General features: G+C 53.4%; 8 protein-coding genes across 8 annotated transcripts; 6 read left to right on the top strand and 2 right to left on the bottom strand.

Annotated features, from left to right (window-relative positions):
• Nucleotides 1-831: 831 nt before the first annotated feature.
• LTS14_008892 (uncharacterized protein) lies at nucleotides 832-2,043 on the top strand (the record flags this gene model as incomplete). Its single annotated transcript, XM_064841577.1, has 2 exons — nucleotides 832-875; nucleotides 933-2,043. The coding sequence occupies 2 exons, from the start codon at nucleotides 832-834 to the stop codon at nucleotides 2,041-2,043; spliced, it is 1,155 nt and encodes a 384-aa protein (XP_064690740.1).
• Nucleotides 2,044-2,584: 541 nt separating this feature from the next.
• On the top strand, nucleotides 2,585-3,648 carry LTS14_008891 (uncharacterized protein; the record flags this gene model as incomplete). Its single annotated transcript, XM_064841576.1, has 3 exons — nucleotides 2,585-2,698; nucleotides 2,754-2,902; nucleotides 2,958-3,648. The coding sequence occupies 3 exons, from the start codon at nucleotides 2,585-2,587 to the stop codon at nucleotides 3,646-3,648; spliced, it is 954 nt and encodes a 317-aa protein (XP_064690739.1).
• Nucleotides 3,649-4,555: 907 nt separating this feature from the next.
• On the top strand, nucleotides 4,556-6,193 carry LTS14_008890 (uncharacterized protein; the record flags this gene model as incomplete). Its single annotated transcript, XM_064841575.1, has 2 exons — nucleotides 4,556-5,228; nucleotides 5,280-6,193. 2 exons carry the CDS (start codon nucleotides 4,556-4,558, stop codon nucleotides 6,191-6,193), a joined length of 1,587 nt encoding a protein of 528 aa, XP_064690738.1.
• Nucleotides 6,194-7,171: 978 nt separating this feature from the next.
• Nucleotides 7,172-9,610, top strand: lcc1_1 (laccase, multicopper oxidase, benzenediol:oxygen oxidorectuctase; the record flags this gene model as incomplete). Its single annotated transcript, XM_064841574.1, has 1 exon — nucleotides 7,172-9,610. The coding sequence occupies one exon, from the start codon at nucleotides 7,172-7,174 to the stop codon at nucleotides 9,608-9,610; it is 2,439 nt and encodes an 812-aa protein (XP_064690737.1).
• A 2,074-nt stretch (nucleotides 9,611-11,684) lies between these two features.
• Nucleotides 11,685-12,458, bottom strand: LTS14_008888 (uncharacterized protein; the record flags this gene model as incomplete). Its single annotated transcript, XM_064841573.1, has 2 exons — nucleotides 11,685-12,229; nucleotides 12,452-12,458. The coding sequence occupies 2 exons, from the start codon at nucleotides 12,456-12,458 to the stop codon at nucleotides 11,685-11,687; spliced, it is 552 nt and encodes a 183-aa protein (XP_064690736.1).
• Nucleotides 12,459-12,651: 193 nt separating this feature from the next.
• Nucleotides 12,652-16,755, top strand: LTS14_008887 (uncharacterized protein; the record flags this gene model as incomplete). The annotated part of the gene is made up of 1 exon (XM_064841572.1): nucleotides 12,652-16,755. One exon carries the CDS (start codon nucleotides 12,652-12,654, stop codon nucleotides 16,753-16,755), a length of 4,104 nt encoding a protein of 1,367 aa, XP_064690735.1.
• Nucleotides 16,756-17,014: 259 nt separating this feature from the next.
• On the bottom strand, nucleotides 17,015-18,169 carry LTS14_008886 (uncharacterized protein; the record flags this gene model as incomplete). The annotated part of the gene is made up of 1 exon (XM_064841571.1): nucleotides 17,015-18,169. One exon carries the CDS (start codon nucleotides 18,167-18,169, stop codon nucleotides 17,015-17,017), a length of 1,155 nt encoding a protein of 384 aa, XP_064690734.1.
• Nucleotides 18,170-18,805: 636 nt separating this feature from the next.
• On the top strand, nucleotides 18,806-20,006 carry ALG7 (tunicamycin resistance protein; the record flags this gene model as incomplete). Its single annotated transcript, XM_064841570.1, has 2 exons — nucleotides 18,806-18,976; nucleotides 19,029-20,006. The coding sequence occupies 2 exons, from the start codon at nucleotides 18,806-18,808 to the stop codon at nucleotides 20,004-20,006; spliced, it is 1,149 nt and encodes a 382-aa protein (XP_064690733.1).
• Nucleotides 20,007-20,066: the final 60 nt, after the last annotated feature.

Raw genomic sequence — 20,066 nt, 5'->3', positions numbered from 1 at the left:
AGGAATGTGTCCAACCAGGTGGTCGTAGTACCGGAGTAACTCACGAGCTGCTTTCTCTGCTGTGTCTATGGACGGCACCTGTTGACCACACGCAAGGCACCTTCGTCTTGGGCCGAGCTCTGGTACGTTGGAGACGACCTCTTATGAGGCTGTTATTATCGCTCAAGAAGCTGGCATGTTACCAGTGGACATCCTCGTGAGATCTTTGTAAGCGCTCGTTTGGTTCCGTGTGCTGATCGAAATTTGATACGATATCTTGTCAGGCGCCGCGAGTCGTGCACATACTCGAAAGGGTGACTGTAGGAGAAGCTACTTTTGGAGACAGACTCTGGCCGATGTTCGATCACAGGCGCGTCCATTGGAAGCTCTCAAGGAGAATTTAGGAAACCGTTTCTCACCCACGTCCAGACACGTAACCAGCACAATGGCGTAGGTCATCGTGGTGCGTTGGCTTCGATGGAAGATATTGTTGCTTTTGCCTAACACAGTGCTTGCGTCGCCGGTTGAGATCGACCAACTCGAGAGGCCGTACCTGAGTGCACACACGGTCGACATCGAATGCATTTTGAAAAGGCCAGCTACTTCAAAGTGACCATGTAAGAGTACTCTGCCAAGGCTGGTGAGTCTTGAAGCACTTCTAGAGCCATCACCTCATATCGTTCTCTTTCGCTATGTCTTTCGATTCACCCTTTGTCGTCGCCGAGCACGTCTTCGAGGGCCGACATATTCGCGAGTGTCCTGCTGCGACTGCTCTCTCGCATGAAGACATCCTCCGGCTCCATACCAAAAGCTATACTCCGCGCGAAGTACACACAGGACGTGCTCGAGGCGATGTCACCATCATCGCCGCTCACGCCAACGCGACCCACAAAGAGGTTTACGAACCTTTCTTCGAAGAGCTATGCCAACATTTCAAGGATGACGATCAGCAGTATTTGGATAGCTGATCAGACTGCTCAAGGCACGAGTGCTGTGCTCAATGATGAGATGCTCGGTAACGAACCGCATTGGTTCGACCATTCCAGAGATATCCTCTGTATGGTCGATACTTTCCGCTTAAGCATGACGAAACCGATCATCGGCATCGGGCATTCAATGGGAGCGTCGCAGCTCGTGGCAGCGGCTCACTTTCATCCTGGACTGCTTGACGCGCTGGTTATGGTGGACCCGCCGATATTCATGACACGATCTCCGTCCACCAAAGCAATGCTTAGGTACTGTTTCCGCAAGCCCGAAGCGTATGCACCTCGACAAGCTGCAGAGGAGGCGACGAGAAGAAGCCCGTTCTTCAAGACCTGGGACAAACAAGTTCTGCAGAGGTTTCTCGAGACGGTCTGGGGAGACGGTCCGACAGTCACGGTTCCTGATGACAACTCGACCAAACCTACAACGCCACTGCATATGCAGGTTCGAGGACTGATCAAGCCGAATCCTGATCACATCACGGTCGCACAACCCGTGGACGAGGACCAACGGTATACGCATCCTGATATCCAGCCTACAGCCCCTGTGACCTGGCCATTCTACAGCCCTCACTCTCAAGTCGCATACAGGTTCCTCTCCACACTACGACCACCTGCGCTTTTCCTGCTAGGCGAAGGCAGTCAATTATGCGATGCCGAGGAGCTCGTCGACCGCACCAATGCCACTGGAACCGCTCCTGGTGGTAGTGGGGGCATTACAGCCGGGAGAGTCAAGTCCGTGACAATTCCGGGAGGTCACTTCCTGCCCATGACTAATGTAGCTGGGACTGCGGAAGGGACGAGCAGGTGGTTGGCAGAGCAGATTGGACAGTGCCAGAAACGCGAAGAGGCGTTCAAGCAGCGGTGGGAAGTGAAGAGCTTGGCTGAGAAGCAGAGGTTGGATGGTCGAGTACAGGAGCAGTTGAAGAACTGGGATGGTAGGCCGTCGGTGAAGCCGAATCAAGTAGAGGCTCTGATACGAGGCCGGTTGCGAGGGCTGTGTCGGAGTGCAGTGAGACTACTCACAGCCATCCATGATCCATCTCGATTCACATTTCACGGCAATAGAGATAGGTATTAGAATGATATCCATGCCATCATCCTGTAAACCACGCCGTTTCTATTTTAAAATTGTGCATGCGGTAAGGTCCTTGCCGCGCTCGTGTTGTGCCTGCATGGACACTTCCTGTTCCTGACGAAGATCTGCACGACCTTGCGATGATCGACACACTGGGGTGAATTCAGGCTGCACCAACGCAACCAAGATTTTCCTCATCATTGGTTCACGAGTATTGCGGTCTGCAGAAAAGTATTGCTGTTGGAGGCAAGGCTCTCGTACAGGTGAGGACGACTGTGAACCTTCAGGAGGCTCGATTCTTCTTTCTATCTATACATTCACTACTGCGGTTGATTTTATCTTCGCTCTCACTGTCCGACGACCTCGTACATCCGCTTGATTGAGAGCCGGAAGCATTCGGTTTCATGTTAGGTAGATCAGCGATTTACCTTGTATTGGGCCCGACTTGCGATACGACATAATCACATCAAGTACAAAGCATTCCCTCTGTGCTCCGCCGTTCGACCCTTGGACAGAGAAAGTCATTCGTTTGTTACTACCAAATATGCAGTCTATTGCTATTGCGGCCCTACTGGCCGGTGTAGGAGTGTACGCTCTGCCACAAGACGGCGCAAGCTGCGTCACCGTCACTACCGAAGTCATCATCCCAACTTATACGGTATGGTCTTCAGACGATCGTGGTGTTCGACGACCTTGACTAACGATACATGCAGGACTCATACACTACCACGCCAGTGTCGACCATTACGGCCACCACGCCCAAAGACTTAGGCACCTTCACCTTCTTGACGATCGAGAGCAGCACGAAGACCTTGGCGACTTTGACCACTACTACCACTGATTGCACAGCATCAGGCACTGTGTAAGAAAACCAGCGTAGCCTTTCCGAAGGATGACCTTGCTGACCTTCTCAACAGCTACAAGGAGTCGCACCACACAGTCTACACGACCTCCGGCAAAAGTCCAACAGGCTACAGCAGGCGAGCACTCGGTCTTTCGCCTCGAGCCACGCCCTGCACGACCACCACAACTTTCACAACAACATATGGCGGTACTTATACCTTCATCGAAGCCACTGGCGTAACGAGCACCTACACGGACTATACCGCTTATTCCCAGATCACTGTGACCAGCACGAGATCCGGAGGCTCTGCTTACGCGATCGCCACTGCCACAGCAACGACAGAAGGCGTCTGTGGCTCGACCGTGACATGCACGGCTACTGCTTCCTCGACCGTGACGCAGGACGCCCGCTGTGCGCCTACAGCTCTGGTATCGGCATCGAATGGGTTCGGACTAGAATATGCGAGCGATACGCCCACCGGAGGTGCGGCTTTCGTGACCACTGCGGACGATGCTTCGCAGTGTTGTCAACTTTGCGCGGAAGCAGATCGATGTGCGGCCAGTCTTTGGGATGTTCGGACCGGGAAGTGTACGCTCGAGTTTCCGGTTGATTTCGACTCTGGGGAGCTAAACTGTGGAGAGGGTGCTTTGGTGTATTATGATGCGGGACCCAATCATCCTATGGCTCCCGGTAGTGGACTGTTCGTTGGGACGCTCTGTGGTAATGTTGGATACGGGAGTGCGAAGCCTGATGATGGGACCTGAGTGAGGGACGACCGTGCCTGCGTTCTGCGCGAGGGCAGTCAACTCAGAAGTGGTACATATATGCTGTGCGCTGACATTCAGCCGTCCTTGCGCTTGTACTAGTTCAATCTGTGGAGCTGTACGATAGGTTTATGAGATACACAGTTGGATAGATCTCTTCGATGTGACAAAAACATGCTGGATCATAGCACGATGGCACTGCCAGCCTGCAGTCGTTCCGTTTCACTATATATGCTCGTTGCCTTGATTGTTGTTTCCCGAAGCCTGTTATTCGAGGCTTGTTGCACTTGGCTGCCGTACGCCAAGTCTGCAGCATGAGTTGTCACCAAACTCTCTCTCTTACAAGCTCCGAAGCTACGAGGGACAAGCTCGATGGACCCATCGCTTGTCGAGACAAGATATACGTAGGAAATCATTAACGTAGATATATGTGTACTGTAGGCGGATGCAATACTGACTATGATGAGATGCATCATGTCTCAAGATCGTTGTTGCCCGATCATGCCACCGGCTGCAGCCTTCAGGGGAGAGCGATTCGCGCGGTCTGGAGCTTCCACATGGCAAACCTCATCAGCCTTTCCTCTTGGCTCAGCTTGGCAACGCATGCAGTACGCTGTCCAGGCGCCCAAAGCGTCCAGCGAGAGAGATGACAGTAAATCACGTTCCACGTTTGTTCTTTTCCACATTACACTCCTTCAACATGGTACGCTGATGCCATCGACAACACATCCTTCCACCTGAGAGTCACCCTCCTCTCACAATTCCCCTTACGCTCCTTGACTCGTGAGACTTCCTAGCATACATCGTATAGGAGTTGGTATCCGCGGAGGTGGTGACCAACTTTTAAGCTCACCACAGCAAAGACTCCTTGACAATATCGTGAGCTTGTCGACCTCTACCTACCACCATGGACGGCGTACACCCTCAAATCGAGAACGGAGGGCCTCCACAGCAAAATTACGGACCACCCTCGCAGCAGGGATACGGCGGGACGAAACAACGAAAGCCAGGTCGTGCAAAAGTTTTCACCAGGAAAGACGCCCACCCCGACACGATAGAGGCCCCTTATAGTAATGGCTACGACGGCTCAAGGGAGAAGCAGACGAAGGAGAAAGAGCTACCGCGCTACAACGACAACGGACAAAAGATCAATCATGCCGGCCACGTAGTACATCCTTGGGTTCAGCCTGATGGAGAGTCTGGAAGAAAGGGCTTCAATCCTCTCAAGTTCGTCCAGATCTGCTACCGCTCCACATCGACTGCTTCGAAATGGACGAATATCCTCTGGCCATTTACGATCGCTGCCATGGTGATGCACTTTGGCTTCCCGCAGCATCAGCTTTGGGTCTTCATCACCTGTTACATTGGCATGGTACCGGCCGCGAACTTGGTGGGCTTTGGTGGACAGGAGTTGGCGAGGAAGATTCCGAAGGTTTTGGGCGTGATTCTGGAGACGACGTTTGGCAGTATAGTCGAGATCATCTTGTTCATGGTGCTGATCTCCACCAATGGCGGCAATTTTGCTGTCATTCGTGCTGCCATTCTGGGATCGATACTTGCTAACCTGCTCTTCTGTCTTGGTATGCAACACATAAATGCAACTATATATGCGGATACTAACTCGTGTCCAGGCATGTGCTTCTTCGTCGGCGGCATCTTCCACCCACAACAGACATTCCACGAGGCGATCAGCGAAGTGGGTAGTAATCTCATGCTCGTCGCCGCCGTCGGCCTCGTCATCCCTACGATCTACTACACCTCTCTCAGTGGAGGTCGAGTCACGCCAGAACGACTCACAATGGAGACGGCTCGAATCTCACGCGCGGCCGCTATCATCCTCTTAGTCGCTTTCTTCGTATACGTCTGGTTCCAGTCTAGAAGCCATCATGGCTTGTACGAAGACATCCTCGAGGCCGACGAAGAACGCGATCATGATCGTCACAAGGATCTTGCCAAGGCGAAGCTCACGGCTACTGAGGCTATCATTGCTGTGCTCATTGCACTCACGTTCGTCAGCTTCATGGCTGTGTTCTTGGTGCAGCAGATCGACTTCATGGTGGCGGAGCGCCATCTAAGCGACGCTTTTATTGGTCTCATCCTGATCCCTCTGGTTGAAAAAGCTGCAGAACATCTCACGGCCGTGGACGAAGCGTACGACAACCAGATGAACTTTGCGCTCTCCCACGTCCTGGGCGCCAGCATTCAGACAGCTCTACTCAACACGCCCCTGGTCATCCTTGTCGGCTGGGGACTCGGCCGAGACCTGCTCCTCAACTTCGAGCTCTTCGACGCTGTAGTCCTCATCCTCGCCATCATCGTGGTCGGCAACTTCCTTAGAGACGAGAAGTCGGACTATCTTGAAGGCGCGCTCTGCGTCATGGTTTATATCTTGATTGCGGTCACGGCGTGGTACTACCCTAATCCTGAGCTTGAGGGCGGTACGAGCAGTGCGGAAGCAGGAACAGGGAGTGGTACTGCTGAAGCTGTGCAGCATGCGACTGCGAATGTTGCTAGGGAGGCTGTGCGAATGCTCATCAAGGGCTGAGAGGGGTAGTTTGTGGGTTGTCATGGGTGGTTTCTTGTTCCTGCATGATTTGCGTCTCCCTACGAGCGAGGCGTTATGGTATAGCGCCGATGATTTTAGTGCTCATGCGATTCGAAAATTGATCCCTCGATGTAGGAAGTTTGGAGACATGCAGTCTGTGACTCTCGCAGCAGTGCGGTGGAGTGTGTCTTACTACTATTTGCATTGGCGTATTCGCGAAGCTCTAATACGATGGACGGTTTATGGGCCTTGCCTTGGTATCTCACGCGTGGTTGTCCTTGCACAACAGCCATATTGGTCACACCGACCTTCTTCTTGCCTTGTCGCCTCCTCGTCTTCGTCATTCTGGCGCGCCTTGCACGTCTTTCTGCTACAGACTCGAGATGTGAAGATGACAGAGGTGGCGACGCGGCTCAAACGGCAAACCTTCCGCAGCGGGATGTTTTCGTTCCTGCAGTAGTGGACCCGGCCAATCTCGGATACGGGCCCCTGGTCGATATGCCAGCAGCGATCTCCTCGCAAATTGCTCCTATCTTTCGCAGAGGCCAACCCCTCCTTGCAATACTTCTTCAACTTTTACCTTCCGAGATGATTCTTGATTTTGACCGCTTCCTGTGGGCCGCACCGCTCGTATCGCTTGTGCCACCTCGGGGTGGCTGGCATCTTTTGTCCACCCTCCTGCTCGTGTCACCGAGCTTAGCCATGTGAAACCCACTTTACCCAGCAGACGCTATATGTCAAGCGCATCGACGGCGGCCGATAACCCTGCTGCACTATACGGGAGCGACCTTGAACGACAGGCTTAGGTGGATCGCACTGTCCAGGTATGAGATCCCTATACATGAACTTCCAACCTTCTTCTCTGGCTTCTCTCCCGCTCGGCCTTCCATTGCGGACCTTTTCGAGGTCGTCCTTCTTATTCGCAGATTTCTCTGCGCTCACACTCCCTATCGTTTGTCCATTGTAATCACCTTCATTATGCATCCTTCTCAATGTCTTCGCGTTTCTGCCTTCGCTGCGACCGTTTTGGCGTCTGCGATTCCACAGGGAGCATTGGAGGAACGCGCCGGAACCCCCATTTGTCCCACCTACGCGAACAAGGTCTATACCGACAGCAACAATGTGCAATACACAGTATACTGCCCGGGGTTCACCAATGGCCCAACAATCGCCACAACGAACTCGGCGACGAATTTAGCAGAATGCATGCAGGCTTGCGATAATCAGTCGGGTTGTGTGGCTGCGAACTTCCACACTGGGGTTAACCAATGCTCGTTCATTGGGCCGACAGTGGGGAGCTACGTCTACGACTCAAGCTTCAATTATGCTGTGAAGGTCTCGGCGACCTCGGGCTCCGGTTCTGGCACTTGCTCCTCTGTAGCTGTGACCTTCAACGAGTTGGTCACGACGACATGGGGTCAGAGTGTGAACCTCACCGGATCTATCTCCCAGCTTGGGAACTGGAGTCCAGGACTCGGCGTTGCTCTCAGTGCCAACCAGTACAGCAACAGCAACCCATTGTGGTCAGCGACGGTGAACCTTCCAGCAGGTACTACCGTACAATACAAGTATGTGACAGTCGCTGGTGACGGTACCATCAACTGGGAGGCAGACCCGAACCACAGCTTTGTGGTGCCCTCCGCCTGTTCGACTACTATCAGCGACACATGGCAACAACTCAGCACTGCAACGCCGAGCGCAACCAAATCGCTGTCCAGCATTGTTTCCGGAACGATCACGGCTTCCACGACCAGCTCAGCTGCGCCAACTTCGACTTGTACCAACAGCCCAAGCTCCAGAAACTGCTGGTCCGGCGGCTTTTCTGTCGAAACAGATTTCGACACAAATTGGCCCAACACTGGCCGCACTGTCTCTTACAATTTCGACATTACAAATGTTACTCTTGCGCCAGATGGTTTCACACGACCCGTCTTGGCCATCAATGGCCAATATCCTGGCCCAACTATTGAGGCGAACTGGGGCGACATGATTTCAGTGACCGTCAACAACAAGCTCCAAAACAATGGTACTTCGATCCATTGGCACGGTATCCGACAGTACCACAACAATGGTCAGGATGGCGTGCCCGGTGTAACTGAATGTCCTCTTGCACCTGGCCAATCCAAGACCTACACTTTCCAGGCTACGCAGTATGGTAGCTCCTGGTACCACTCCCATTTCTCCTGCCAATACGGTGATGGCGTTGTTGGCCAGATCATGATCCACGGTCCAGCAACGGCAAACTACGATATTGAGCTTGGCCCGCTTCCTTTGACCGATTGGTACTACCAGACCGTTAACTACCACGCCTCGCTTGCTGAGCATCAGAACGCTCTTCCCCCAGAAGCTGATAACGCTTTGATCAATGGCTCCATGACCAGCAACTCTGGCGGCAAGTACGCTCTTACGCCATTGACACAGGGAAAGAAGCACCGTGTTCGGTTGATGAACACCGCCGTCGACAACCATTTCGTGGTCAGCTTGGACGGTCACCAGATGCAAGTGATTGCATCTGATTTTGTGCCTGTGGAGCCGTTCATGGTTGATACTCTGTTCATTGGTATCGGTCAGCGATACGATGTGATCATTACCGCGGATCAATCACCTGGCGCATACTGGTTCCGTGCCGATATTCAGGACAAGGCCGGCTGCGGTAGCAACTTCAACAACGGCAACATTCGTTCCGTGTTCGCCTATGTTGGTCACGAGACCGAGAACCCGATTAGCACCGCCCACAGCTACACGCAGACATGTAACGATCAGTCAGGTCTTGTGCCTCACTGGAACTCCTATGTCCCGATTGGCAAGACCGGTACCTTCACCGAGCTCACCACATCTCAGCTCCAGCAGAATGAGAATGATGGCTCGATCACAGTGTACTGGCAGATCAACGGCTCGGCTCTGTCCATCGATTGGGACAAACCGACCTTGGAGTACGTCAGGACAGGTAGCAGCGGCTTTCCATCAGATTCCAACCTGATCCAGCTGCCCAATGCGAACGTGTGGACATATTGGGTCATCCAGGAAGTCGCAGGCAACCCCTACAACGTTGCTGTGCCTCACCCCATCCATCTCCACGGCCATGACTTCTACGTCCTAGGCACGGGAACCACGACCTGGACCGCTGCTGACGCGAACAGTTTGAACTACAACAACCCAACCAGGAGAGACGTCGCCATGCTGCCGACAAATGGCTGGTTGGCCCTTGCTTTCCAGACAGATAATCCCGGTGCTTGGTTGATGCACTGCCATATCGCATGGCACGCAGACGAGGGTCTCGCCGTCCAGTTCCTGGAGTCGGCTAGTCAAATTCAGAATGTTGGCAATATTCCATCCGACTTTGACAGCCAGTGTAACGCTTGGGAGAGCTACTACAGCAATAACCCTGCTTACTTGCAGCATGATTCTGGTATTTAGAGGGATCTGTTGTTCGATTGGTGTTCATATACAGATACATACAGACGTAGATCTTCACATAATAAGACATTTCATGATAAGAGCCGAGTCTCATTGACGTGAAATCAGTACCGAGTGCTTTGCCTGATTAGCCTGACATATACACCTTTGCATGGGCTAAGGTAACTGAACGCAATGTCCGGTCACGCCATGATTAGCATTTGAGCGCTCTTTCACTCTTCGTCTGAACCATCCCACTGCCTATTAGACCCCGCCGCGCCTGATGACGGCACGGTCTACCGCAGCTGAGACACGTCTTCGCAGCTCTTGCCTTCTGCCAGCACAGAAATTCAAGCAAACAATCTGCAGTGACAAGAAAAGCGGACCTCGCGACATCTGCACCAGGGCTTTGGCTTGAAGATACCCGTGCTCGCAACATGCACGTGCATTTTTCGGCCAAATGCCCTCCCACAAATCGTTTGCACATCTTCACCACGCCGACCGCTCAACACAACTTCGCCGTGCTGGATCTGAGTGCTAGGTAGGTCTGAGCGGACGTCGAGCTCAATCACTATGTGGCTGATAGGATAGTTCAAGTAATGGTTTTGCCGTGAGAGCCAAGGTATGATCATGCAGTCGCTTGCTTGCTTGATGTTGAGCACGAAGCAATTACCGCCAAAGAATATTGGTAGAACTTCTCCTCTGACTTGGTGATTGATGAAGGCGACAGCTGGACGGGTCGGAAGGCCCTTGATCTCACGTGTTGTGCGCCGACCTTTATGCTCGGGGTAGTATTCTTCTCGCTCGCTGATCTCGTCGGCTGTGGACAGGCACACACGTCGCTGCATGTAGATCGGTAGTAGCTTACTTTCAACAACCTGCCAAGCGCCAGATCCATTCTCTCAGCTCGCGTGGCAAGTCGAGTAATTTGCACTTCGTATCGCCGCACTTCTCGAAGAAGCGTCCGGCACACTCTTCGACATCGTCAGCAAGCAACACGGGTACCAGAACATATGATGGCAGAAGCACTCACATCAACAGGTGCATCGGGTAGAGTGCCCTCACGCAGCATATGTAAAGCTAGATCTTCGAGCCTGCCTCTCTCCTTCTGCGACGATTTGAAGCGACCTTTTGAGACGTTCTTGCTCCAGTCGTCGAACGGAGACGTTTGCTTCACTCCTGATGCATGACTTCCAAGGCCTGCGCGCAGTCTTGTGACCTCTGCCAACACGGCTTGGCTTTGGGAAATTAAGGTCAGGCTACGTCAAGTTATCAGCGTGGTTAGGGGCAAAGGTTAAAGAGCGCGACATACCCTCTTCGTCTTCGCCTTCGGAGCCATGATGCATTATGCGCTCTGGAAGATGTTGTGGCTGATGGTCAGGTAAGTGGCTGTTTGTAAGTTGAAGCTGTGTGAGAAGCGTGAGGTTGTAATCGCAACAATTGAATTTTGGAAGGGGACAAGCCAATTGCTTTGATGATTTGCCCGTGTTCTCATGACATAGCGTTGGGAGCCCAAGAGGCATTGAGATACGATATGGTTAGAATGATGTGCTCAGACGTTCTTTCTCCATGACATGCGATGCTCGTAGACGGACTGCAGTGAGCGATATCTATTCGCTCTGTTCAATATCCATCTTATACACAACAGCAACCCCACACCGCCACCGAACGATCTTCCGAAAGTCCTTGCAGACGCTCTCAGTATAATCTTGCCTTCCCGATCTCGCGGAAAGCGATGTTCGCAATCCATGTGTTAAATTGCCGCAAAGCTCACGAAACGGTGCTCTCCGCTTTTCATGTCAACCACGGCCTGCCATAGGACTCGTAGCTCGATCGTCTCAGTGCGCCATGTAATCTGTCTTGATCATGACAGAGTTTCTTACGCCTTGGGCCAGAGAGATCGTCACATCGGGAGATCCGTAGTAGTCCGACAGGATGGCCAAGTGACGCAGACACCGGCCTTAGAAGCGCTTGGAGTGGTGACCCGTCTGCGCGATCTTTCGCCACGGGCGTAATGTTTCAAGGACTAAGCTTTGACAATGAGGGGAGAGTGAAGTGAACAGTCGCAAGCTGCCCCAAGCTACTCGTCCTCTTCTCATGAAGCCTTTCCCATCATCTCCTTGACCAACCTCGACACCTCCACCTTCTCCACCGGCTTCCCATCCAGCGTCCCACCCGGTCCGATGAGCCTCTTCAACACATCCCCCATACTCGTCGCCTTCCCCCCCGCCGCCCTCTTCACCTCCTCAACGACCTTCTGCACAGCCTCCCTCAATCCCTCCCCACTCATTACCTCCACCCCACCGGCATAGTCCTCCATGATCCTCGCCTGCTGCTCCTCCGTCTCTACCAGATCCTGCCGTCCTGCACTACTGAACTCGGCACTCGCTGTCTTGGCTGCCGCGGCACGTTTGCGGAGGAGGGAGAGCAGTTGCATATCGGATTGTATTGGTTTGTTTGTTTTTGCTGCGTTTGTGACTTCGGCGAGGACCCCACGGAGGACGTTGAGGCGGGGTTTGTCTTTTTGCTGCATGGCTGTTTTGAGGTCGGAGCGGAGTTTTAGGAGGAGTGCTGGGGCTGGTGCTGGTGTTGCCGTGTCCGATGGGGTGGCATAGTGGCGGCAGTGGGCGCAGATGTAGGCTGGACGGCGGGTGGAGAGGCGCAAGAGCGAGCGAGGCATGATGGAAGCCATTTCAGCGGTGTTGAGATGCAATGGGTGTGAGTGAATGCTCAGTAGTCTTACCAATGTGCACTGTATAGCTTTCTCCATACTGGTCCGTGCGTGAATGTGAACGCGATCCACGCGACTCCGACAAGAGCTTGGAAGTGAACTTTTGTGCTGCTATTGTCGCAGACACGTACAATACATGTAGAATAAGCCAGCCACCGGCTTCTTACGAAAATCCTGTCCCGCCCTTCCCTTTGTACAGATAACACACTCATTCACCACATGCTAATAGCGAGTGACTGGTAATGCGCTTCTGGCACCAAGATATCACTTCCTCCACCACCACCACCGCTGCATAGCGCAAAGGAGACGACTCGCCCAACAGACACACACCATGGCTGCTGTCGTGGTGCCACAGACCCCACAGCGACCCCTCCCGGGTGGCTTCATCAACACACCAGCGCCAGCACCCACAATATTCGCTCCACAAGCAGCGACTCTGCGCCAAAACTTCCAAGCCCCAGCGGCAGCGGATCCCAATGCCGGCCACTCGACCACACCCCAGATCTCGCCCATCGAGCGCGCGGCTCGGACAGTCAATGAGACATTGGCACAGGAGCAGCGCTTCCCTGACCTCGAGAGCCTGGTATCGCAGGGCATGAGTGGAGAATATGAGCTGCCCATAAATCCAGCATGGCTTCCCTTTCAAAAGTTGCGCATGTACGACTTGCCCACTGCCGTCATCGAGCAGGCGAATCAGACAGTGGGTGGCCTACAGATGGGAGTAATGCCGGGGTTGAGCCATTGCTGGGCGGTGATGGACAACTGCTTGTACCTATGGGACTACACAGTACAAAACCCAGAACTGATAGGCTACGAGGAGAACACCCATCCCATCACGGCCGTCAAGCTCATCAAGCCCAAGCCTGGTGTTTTTGTCAAGGATATCAGCCATCTGCTCGTGGTTGCGACGAGTGATACTATGCTTTTGCTCGGTGTGGCCACTCAGGTGACCTCTACCGGTGCGAAGACTGTTGCACTCTATAACACGCGTATGTCGATCCATACCAAGGGCCTGAATGTGCGCGAGATTGAGGCCTCAGCCAAGACTGGCCGGATCTTCTTCCTCGATGCTGGGAGTGAGGATATCTACGAGTTTCAGTATCAACAGGAGGAAGGCTGGTTCAGAGGGAAGTGTGCAAGGATCTGTCATACGAGGAGTAATTACGATTTCGTGCCTGCGCCCATCAAGACGGTCGGGCAGTACTTTGGACCGAGCTCGAGACAGAAAATTCTGAGGAGATTGGTGCTTGACGATACCCGCGATCTTCTCTACACCCTTAGCGACAACAGCGAGATCAAGGTTTGGCTGGTCCAGGAGCGTGTTAAGCATGCGCTTTCGAGACCGCTGGCTAGCTTGCTGCAGAATACTGGACACTTTACTGGACGGACGGATCTGCTATACTCGCAAGATGTGCGGATAGTCGATTTGAGCACCATCCCAGCGACCGAGGCGTCGAAGCTGAGTGTGATGGCCACTACAAACACTGGCTGCAGGTTGTACTTGTCAGCTACTCGTGGCTATGGCGGACAGGCCGATGCACAAAATGCACCGAGCAGTATGCAGATTCTACACATCCGCTTCCCGCCCAGAGATCCGAACGCACCCCCGTCACAGCAGCAAGCGGCCTCCAGCTCGACCGCTGTGCAGCCCTATAGTGGCCCACAAGGCACTATTGACACTTCGTCAAAGATGCTCTGCCCAACACAAGCAGCACATCGGTTACCACCTGGCTACTTTCTAGCCTTCCAGCAGCAAGATCCGAACCAATCACGACGAGAACGTGTCTTCTGCGCTGCGCCCGACTTCGCACGCCTCAAGAATCCACAGGACACTTCAGCACTTAGCTCACGATTCGTGGAGTTCGGACAGTGGATCGACCTTCCATCACCTCACTCTATGATTTCAGTCGTCACACCTACCTTCGCCGCCACGAATTCGCCCCTGGGCTTCGGCAACGAGCTAGCAACGCAATTCGACAAGTCTTCGGCAGAGATCGCTGTTATGACGGCAGATGGTGTACAGACGATCCGACGGCGACGACTCGTCGACATTTTCGCTAGCATGATGCGATATGCCTCAACAGACGACGAGGGTCGAGATGGCGATATCAAGCGTTTCGTGCGAGCTTATGGCCGCGGCGAGACGGCTGCGACCGCCCTAGCCGTTGCATGCGGGCAGGGTATGGACGTCACGTCCGAGTCGCGAGTCACCGCTGTGACGGATGCCGACGTTATTGAGGCTGCGCGGAAGGCTTTCATTGACCATGGTGGGAAAGCAGAGTATAATTCTAATGCTGTCGTCGACCGCAATGCAGAGCCCATTGATAGTGTACGACCGAGTCCGAGACATGAAGGCCTGGCACTGTATATCTCGCGACTCGTGCGTTCGCTTTGGCCCGCGAGGGTCATTGTTCAGGCAATCAAACCTGGGCAGCCACCTCAGTTGGTTTCTACCATCGCGCTGGACAAGCTGAGAAGTATACAGCGTGAACTCAACACCTTGTCCGAGCTCCTAGCACGCAATCGATCGCTCATCGAAGGTCTGGCTGGACCGCAAGCCATGGGTCGTCCTGGCTCGAGACAAGAAGAGATCGCACTTCATGGCGAACATCGAGCCATGAACAGCCTCGTGCAGCTCATCAGCAGTATCGTCGAAGGTATCTCCTTCACTCTCGTCCTTTTCGACGAGCGGCTGGAGGATATTCTGGCCGCACTGTCCGAGGAGAGCAGGAGAAAGGCTATGGAACTCACGTTCGAGCAACTCTTCGTCTTCGCCTCGGGCCGTGAGCTGGCGAAGGAGCTGGTGAAAGCTATTGTCAACCGCAATATTGCCAATGGTAGTAACGTTGATACTGTTGCGGAGGCTTTGCGCCGACGCTGCGGCTCCTTCTGTAGTGCGGAGGATGTCATCATTTTCAAGGCTCAAGAGCAAGTCAAGCGTGCTTCGGAGGCTGGTGGGCAGAGCGAGACGGGCCGAGTGCTGCTGAATGAGAGTCAGAGGCTGTTCCAGAAGGTCGCTGCAAATCTGAGTGGGGAGCATTTGCAGTGGGCTGTGCAGCAGTATATCCAGATGTCGTTTTATGCTGGTGCTATCCAGCTTTGTCTTATTGTCGCGCAGGAGCGGGACCGAGCGAAGAGAGCATTGGCTTGGTTGCGGGATGGTTCGAATGATGGAGATGCGCGGAAGGCTGACTTCGACAAAAGGGAGGCATGCTATCAGCTCATCTTCGAGACAATCAAGATACTGGATCAGCAGACTGCGAACGTGCCGGCGGATGCGGAAGGACAGCATAATCTGGCTGCGAGACGGCGAAGCGAGGCGTACGACGTGGTGAACAGCTCGGACGACTCTGTCTTCCAGACGTGTTTATACGACTGGTACGTCTCCAACGGCCAATCAAACCGCCTCCTCAACATCGACACGCAACACGTCATCGACTACCTCAAACGAAAGAGCCAGGACGATCGAGAGCATGCCGATCTGCTCTGGCACTACTACGCCCATCACAACGACTACCTGCAAGCCGCCGCCACGCAACTAGATCTCGCCAAGGGCTACTTCGACCTTACGTTAGAAGAGCGAATAGGCTATCTCAGCCGCGCCCGCACGAACGCTTCCACGCGCTCGTCAGCATTGATGGATAGTCGGCAGAGCAAACAACAACTCTTGCGTGAGATCTCGGATCTTCTCGACGTAGCCAACATCCAAGACGATATCCTGCAGCGCATGAAAGCCGATTCCCGGCTACAGGGTGAACGCCGCCAGGCCGTCCTCGAAAGCTTGGAGCGAGGGGAAGGGATTCTAAGCGTAACGGACCTTTTCCATCAGTTCGCTGATCAGGCGGGTTACTATGATATCAATCTCCTCATCTTCCATGTCGCGGATCATAGGAATCCGGGGGATGTGGACTCGAACTGGGAACAACTGATTCGGTCTGAACGGGATCGCGCTGTCGCTTCTGCGCCTTCGGGTGGGCCTTTGCCGTGGGAGAGGGTTGGATCGAAGGTTATTGAGATGGGTCGTCGTCTCGACCTTGCGGAGGCTACATTTCCTGTCTCGAAGATCTTGACGATGTTGGAGCGCTTTGCGATTGAGCCGCAGGAGCATTCGCCTCCAATGCACTGGGCTGTGGATGTTCTGCTCGGTGTGGGCGTGCCGTGTGAGATGTTGCTTCCGGCTTTGGAGAGCATTTATTTCTCTGGCGATCATCCGTTTGTTGGCACGAAGAGGAGGGTTGTGGCGGGGGATATGGTGTTTGTTTGCGCTGTGTGGGTGAGGGAGAGCGAGAGGAAGGGGGAGAGGATGGTATTGGGGAGTGAGGAGAATGTGGAGGTTGTGGTTTCTTGCCTTACTAGTCTTGTTCGGGGAAAGGATCTGCTGGAGCAGAAGAGGAGGGAGGCGGAGGAGGTTTTGGGTGTGCTTGGGGGAAGGTGATACGGGTCGCGTGCGTACGTAGGAGGCTTTGGTGGGGGCAGAACAGGAACAATGGAGAGGTGTGTGTAAGTTGATCAGGGTTTAGCGAGGCGTTGTAATGTGTTTGCTTGTAAGCACATCCTTGGAATAGGAAAATTGTCAGGTAGAGCATGAAATCATGGCCGTGTCAGCACTTCTCCATTTACGTACACGGTGTCAACATTTCAGCCGGGTAATGAGATCCCGCTCGTCTTGATTAGGTGAACTCGCTTGGATGGGATCAGATATCCCTTAGTGCGTCTATCTCTACAGCTTCCAACCACTTCCCATCCATAGCCTTCTTCCATACTTTCACCATCCCGTCATCACCGCTCGAAATCAGTAGATCGCCCATTGGAGACCAGTTCACACGCCAGGGTGCTCCGCTATGCGTTGACAGTTCTGCAACGAGCTTGGCTTCTTGCTTCACCACTCCAGCAGGCTGGGCAGTGACATCCTTCCGCTTATTTCTTGCTCCTGCGAGTCCTGCACCGATGCCAGAGGTAGTGGTGGCTTTCGTCGTCGGTGTGCGAACACCTGCTTCCTGGCGGCTCGCCACGGACGTGATAGTGGCGGACTTCGGCAGCGATACGGCCCCAGGCGTATGCAGTTCATGGATCCTTATGCAGCCGTCTCTGCTAGCGGAAGTTATGAGGTCGTGACCACGACAGCTGCCGTTCGCCCAACTGACGTCTCGTACCAGATCTTTCGCGCCTTCTAGCACAGCAGCAGTGTAGAGCTTGCGGTCGTGGTCGGAACGGAAGATCTTGACAACGTTCCCCACCGCCACCGCAAGACTCAGACTCTTGCGATCCAGACCGGCGAGGATTGCGGGCCAGGCTGGCAGCTTCTCTTTATGCCAGCTTAGTCTGAAGCCAGTCTCCTCTGCGCGTGAAGGTGTCATGCAGAGGTATTCTGACCAAAGCACTTTCCAAGCAGAGAGGTCATCGTGGTCTTCAGGTTCACAGACAATCAGATAGCCATCTCGCGTGGCGGCCGCCAGATAAGTCTCGGTTCCAATGTTTTTGAGGTCCAGGGACATGAATGGTACGCCCGTCGGGGAAACCAGCTCGAAGACTTTCTTGAACCTCCTTCCAGACCCAGGAGCTTGTGTGAGATCCTCTTCCCACAGACGCAGTAGGCCATCTTCGCCAATGGTGCTTATGTGTTCACCTACGTAGGGACCGTTCCATCTCACGTCCGTGACTTCGGCGTCGTGAGCTGTCCAGACATCGGTCACGATCCATTGAGTTGTGGCTTCGTGCAAGTCCCAGACTTTGACGCGGTGGTCCGAAGAGGCTGTGGCCATGCGAGTTCCATACAGGTTAAAGGCAGTTGCAAGCACTAGATCGTTATGGCCATGTGATAGACGGTGGAAACCATTATGTTCCGCCATGGCAGGTTGGAATATGGCCTGGGAGAAACAAGAGCGTCATGGTCATGCTATGGTCGCTACCATACCGTTTTCCAGAATCTGCCTTGTTTTATAGCGTAGCATGAGCGATACTATCCCATATCTTCTGGACTGCGACCGATGGTGTTTATTCGTTTGACATAGGCACGCATCCATGATCTTGACGATGGACGTGCACATACAGTCCCCAGATCTGACGTGTGAGCTGCACCGTGCGTTAGTTCGTGGCTGATCCTTATCAACCTTACTTCTCCATCCACAATTGGACACTTGTCTACCCAATGCATTCATATTTTGCCTGCGGGTCATAAGTGCGGAACGCAAGAATGCAAGAGCTGAGCCGTACCGAGGGATACTCACTCGGTTTTCTTGCAGTAGCTTGTCTTGCAGTCCTCGTCAACACCTGGCAGAATGATGGCGAGCCCCTGTTCGCCTCATTGGCCGTTAGCGGGATTGCATTTGCATTCGCGTATGCGCTCATACGATGGAGTGGCGATGTATTCATGAAGCGAGGCTTCAAGGGTCGCGATCTATCGAAGAAGAATGCTGTAGAGATGTGGGTTGTTATGCAAAGGAGATGTCAACGATATGAGCTGATCACCTAGCAGACCAGAGTGCATGGGCCTGATATGCGCACTTGTGTATCTACTAGTGCTCGTGAGCTTCTTGCCTTTTGCTTTCAAGCAACATATCGTTGAATCTACATCTGGGAATGGTGACAAGCAGCGCATACTGGAGGAGGGCAGCGTTGATAATGGTCGATTCCTGCATCGCTTCCCACTTGAGAAGGTATGCTAGATGACAACGATAGCCACACATACTGTACTGACACGAATTGTAGCTGGCTTCATATGGCTTCGCGTATGCAACGCTTGCATCCATCACGATCCTGGGTATCCTGGACGATCTGTTCGACATGCGATGGCGACACAAGTTCTTCATCCCGGCTTTTGCAGCACTTCCAATGCTGGCACTCTATTTCGTCGACTTTGGCGTAACGCATGTCAGTGTGCCGGTACCTTTACGTCAATATCTAGGAGTGGGAGAGTTGATCGATCTCGGTGGCCTATACTACCTCTACATGGGCGCTGTCTCGATCTTCTGTCCGAACTGCATCAACATTCTTGCTGGAGTCAACGGCATCGAAGTCGGACAATCGATCGTCATAGCATGCCTGATCTTACTGAACGATGTGTTATACCTTTCACCAACAGTGCACCAGCCGCATCCTGCGGCAGACTCACATCTCTTCAGCATCTATCTTTTGCTGCCGTTCGTTGGTGTCTCATTGGCACTCTTTCGGCACAATTGGTTCCCAGCCAAAGTCTTCGTCGGAGACACTTACTGTTACTTCGCTGGCATGGTTTTTGCAGTCGTCGGAATACTTGGGCATTTCAGCAAGACTTTACTCTTGCTGTTCATCCCGCAAATCTTCAACTTCATCTACTCCGCGCCACAGCTATTCAAGATTGTACCCTGTCCAAGGCATCGCCTGCCAAGATTCAACGCAAGGACAGGACTACTAGAACCTTCAGTCGCGACATTTACCGAAGACAAGCCGTTGAGACCGGTCGTCGGGGAAATACTGAAGCTACTGGACAAGGCCAACATCGTGCGTGTGGCTGTCGATGACAAGAGCCGGGTGACTGAAACCAGCAATTTTACGATACTCAATCTGTGGCTGGTTTGGAGAGGTCCTCTTCGTGAGGATCGGCTGGCGATGGAAATCCTTGCCATGCAGACTACGGTGGGTCTGCTGGGGCTGTGGGCTCGGCACAGTCTAGCCCTCCTGCTCTTCACGTCCGACAATAGATTCTGAAAGATAGACTTTGAACATTAGTACAAAAGTGTCACTCGTAACACACTTTTTGCACATGGC

The sequence above is a fragment of the Recurvomyces mirabilis genome, assembly GCF_035927965.1.
Source record: "Recurvomyces mirabilis strain CCFEE 5264 chromosome Unknown scaffold_28, whole genome shotgun sequence".
Lineage (NCBI taxonomy): Eukaryota > Fungi > Ascomycota > Dothideomycetes > Mycosphaerellales > Teratosphaeriaceae > Recurvomyces > Recurvomyces mirabilis.
This window is presented reverse-complemented; position numbering and strand designations above follow the sequence as displayed.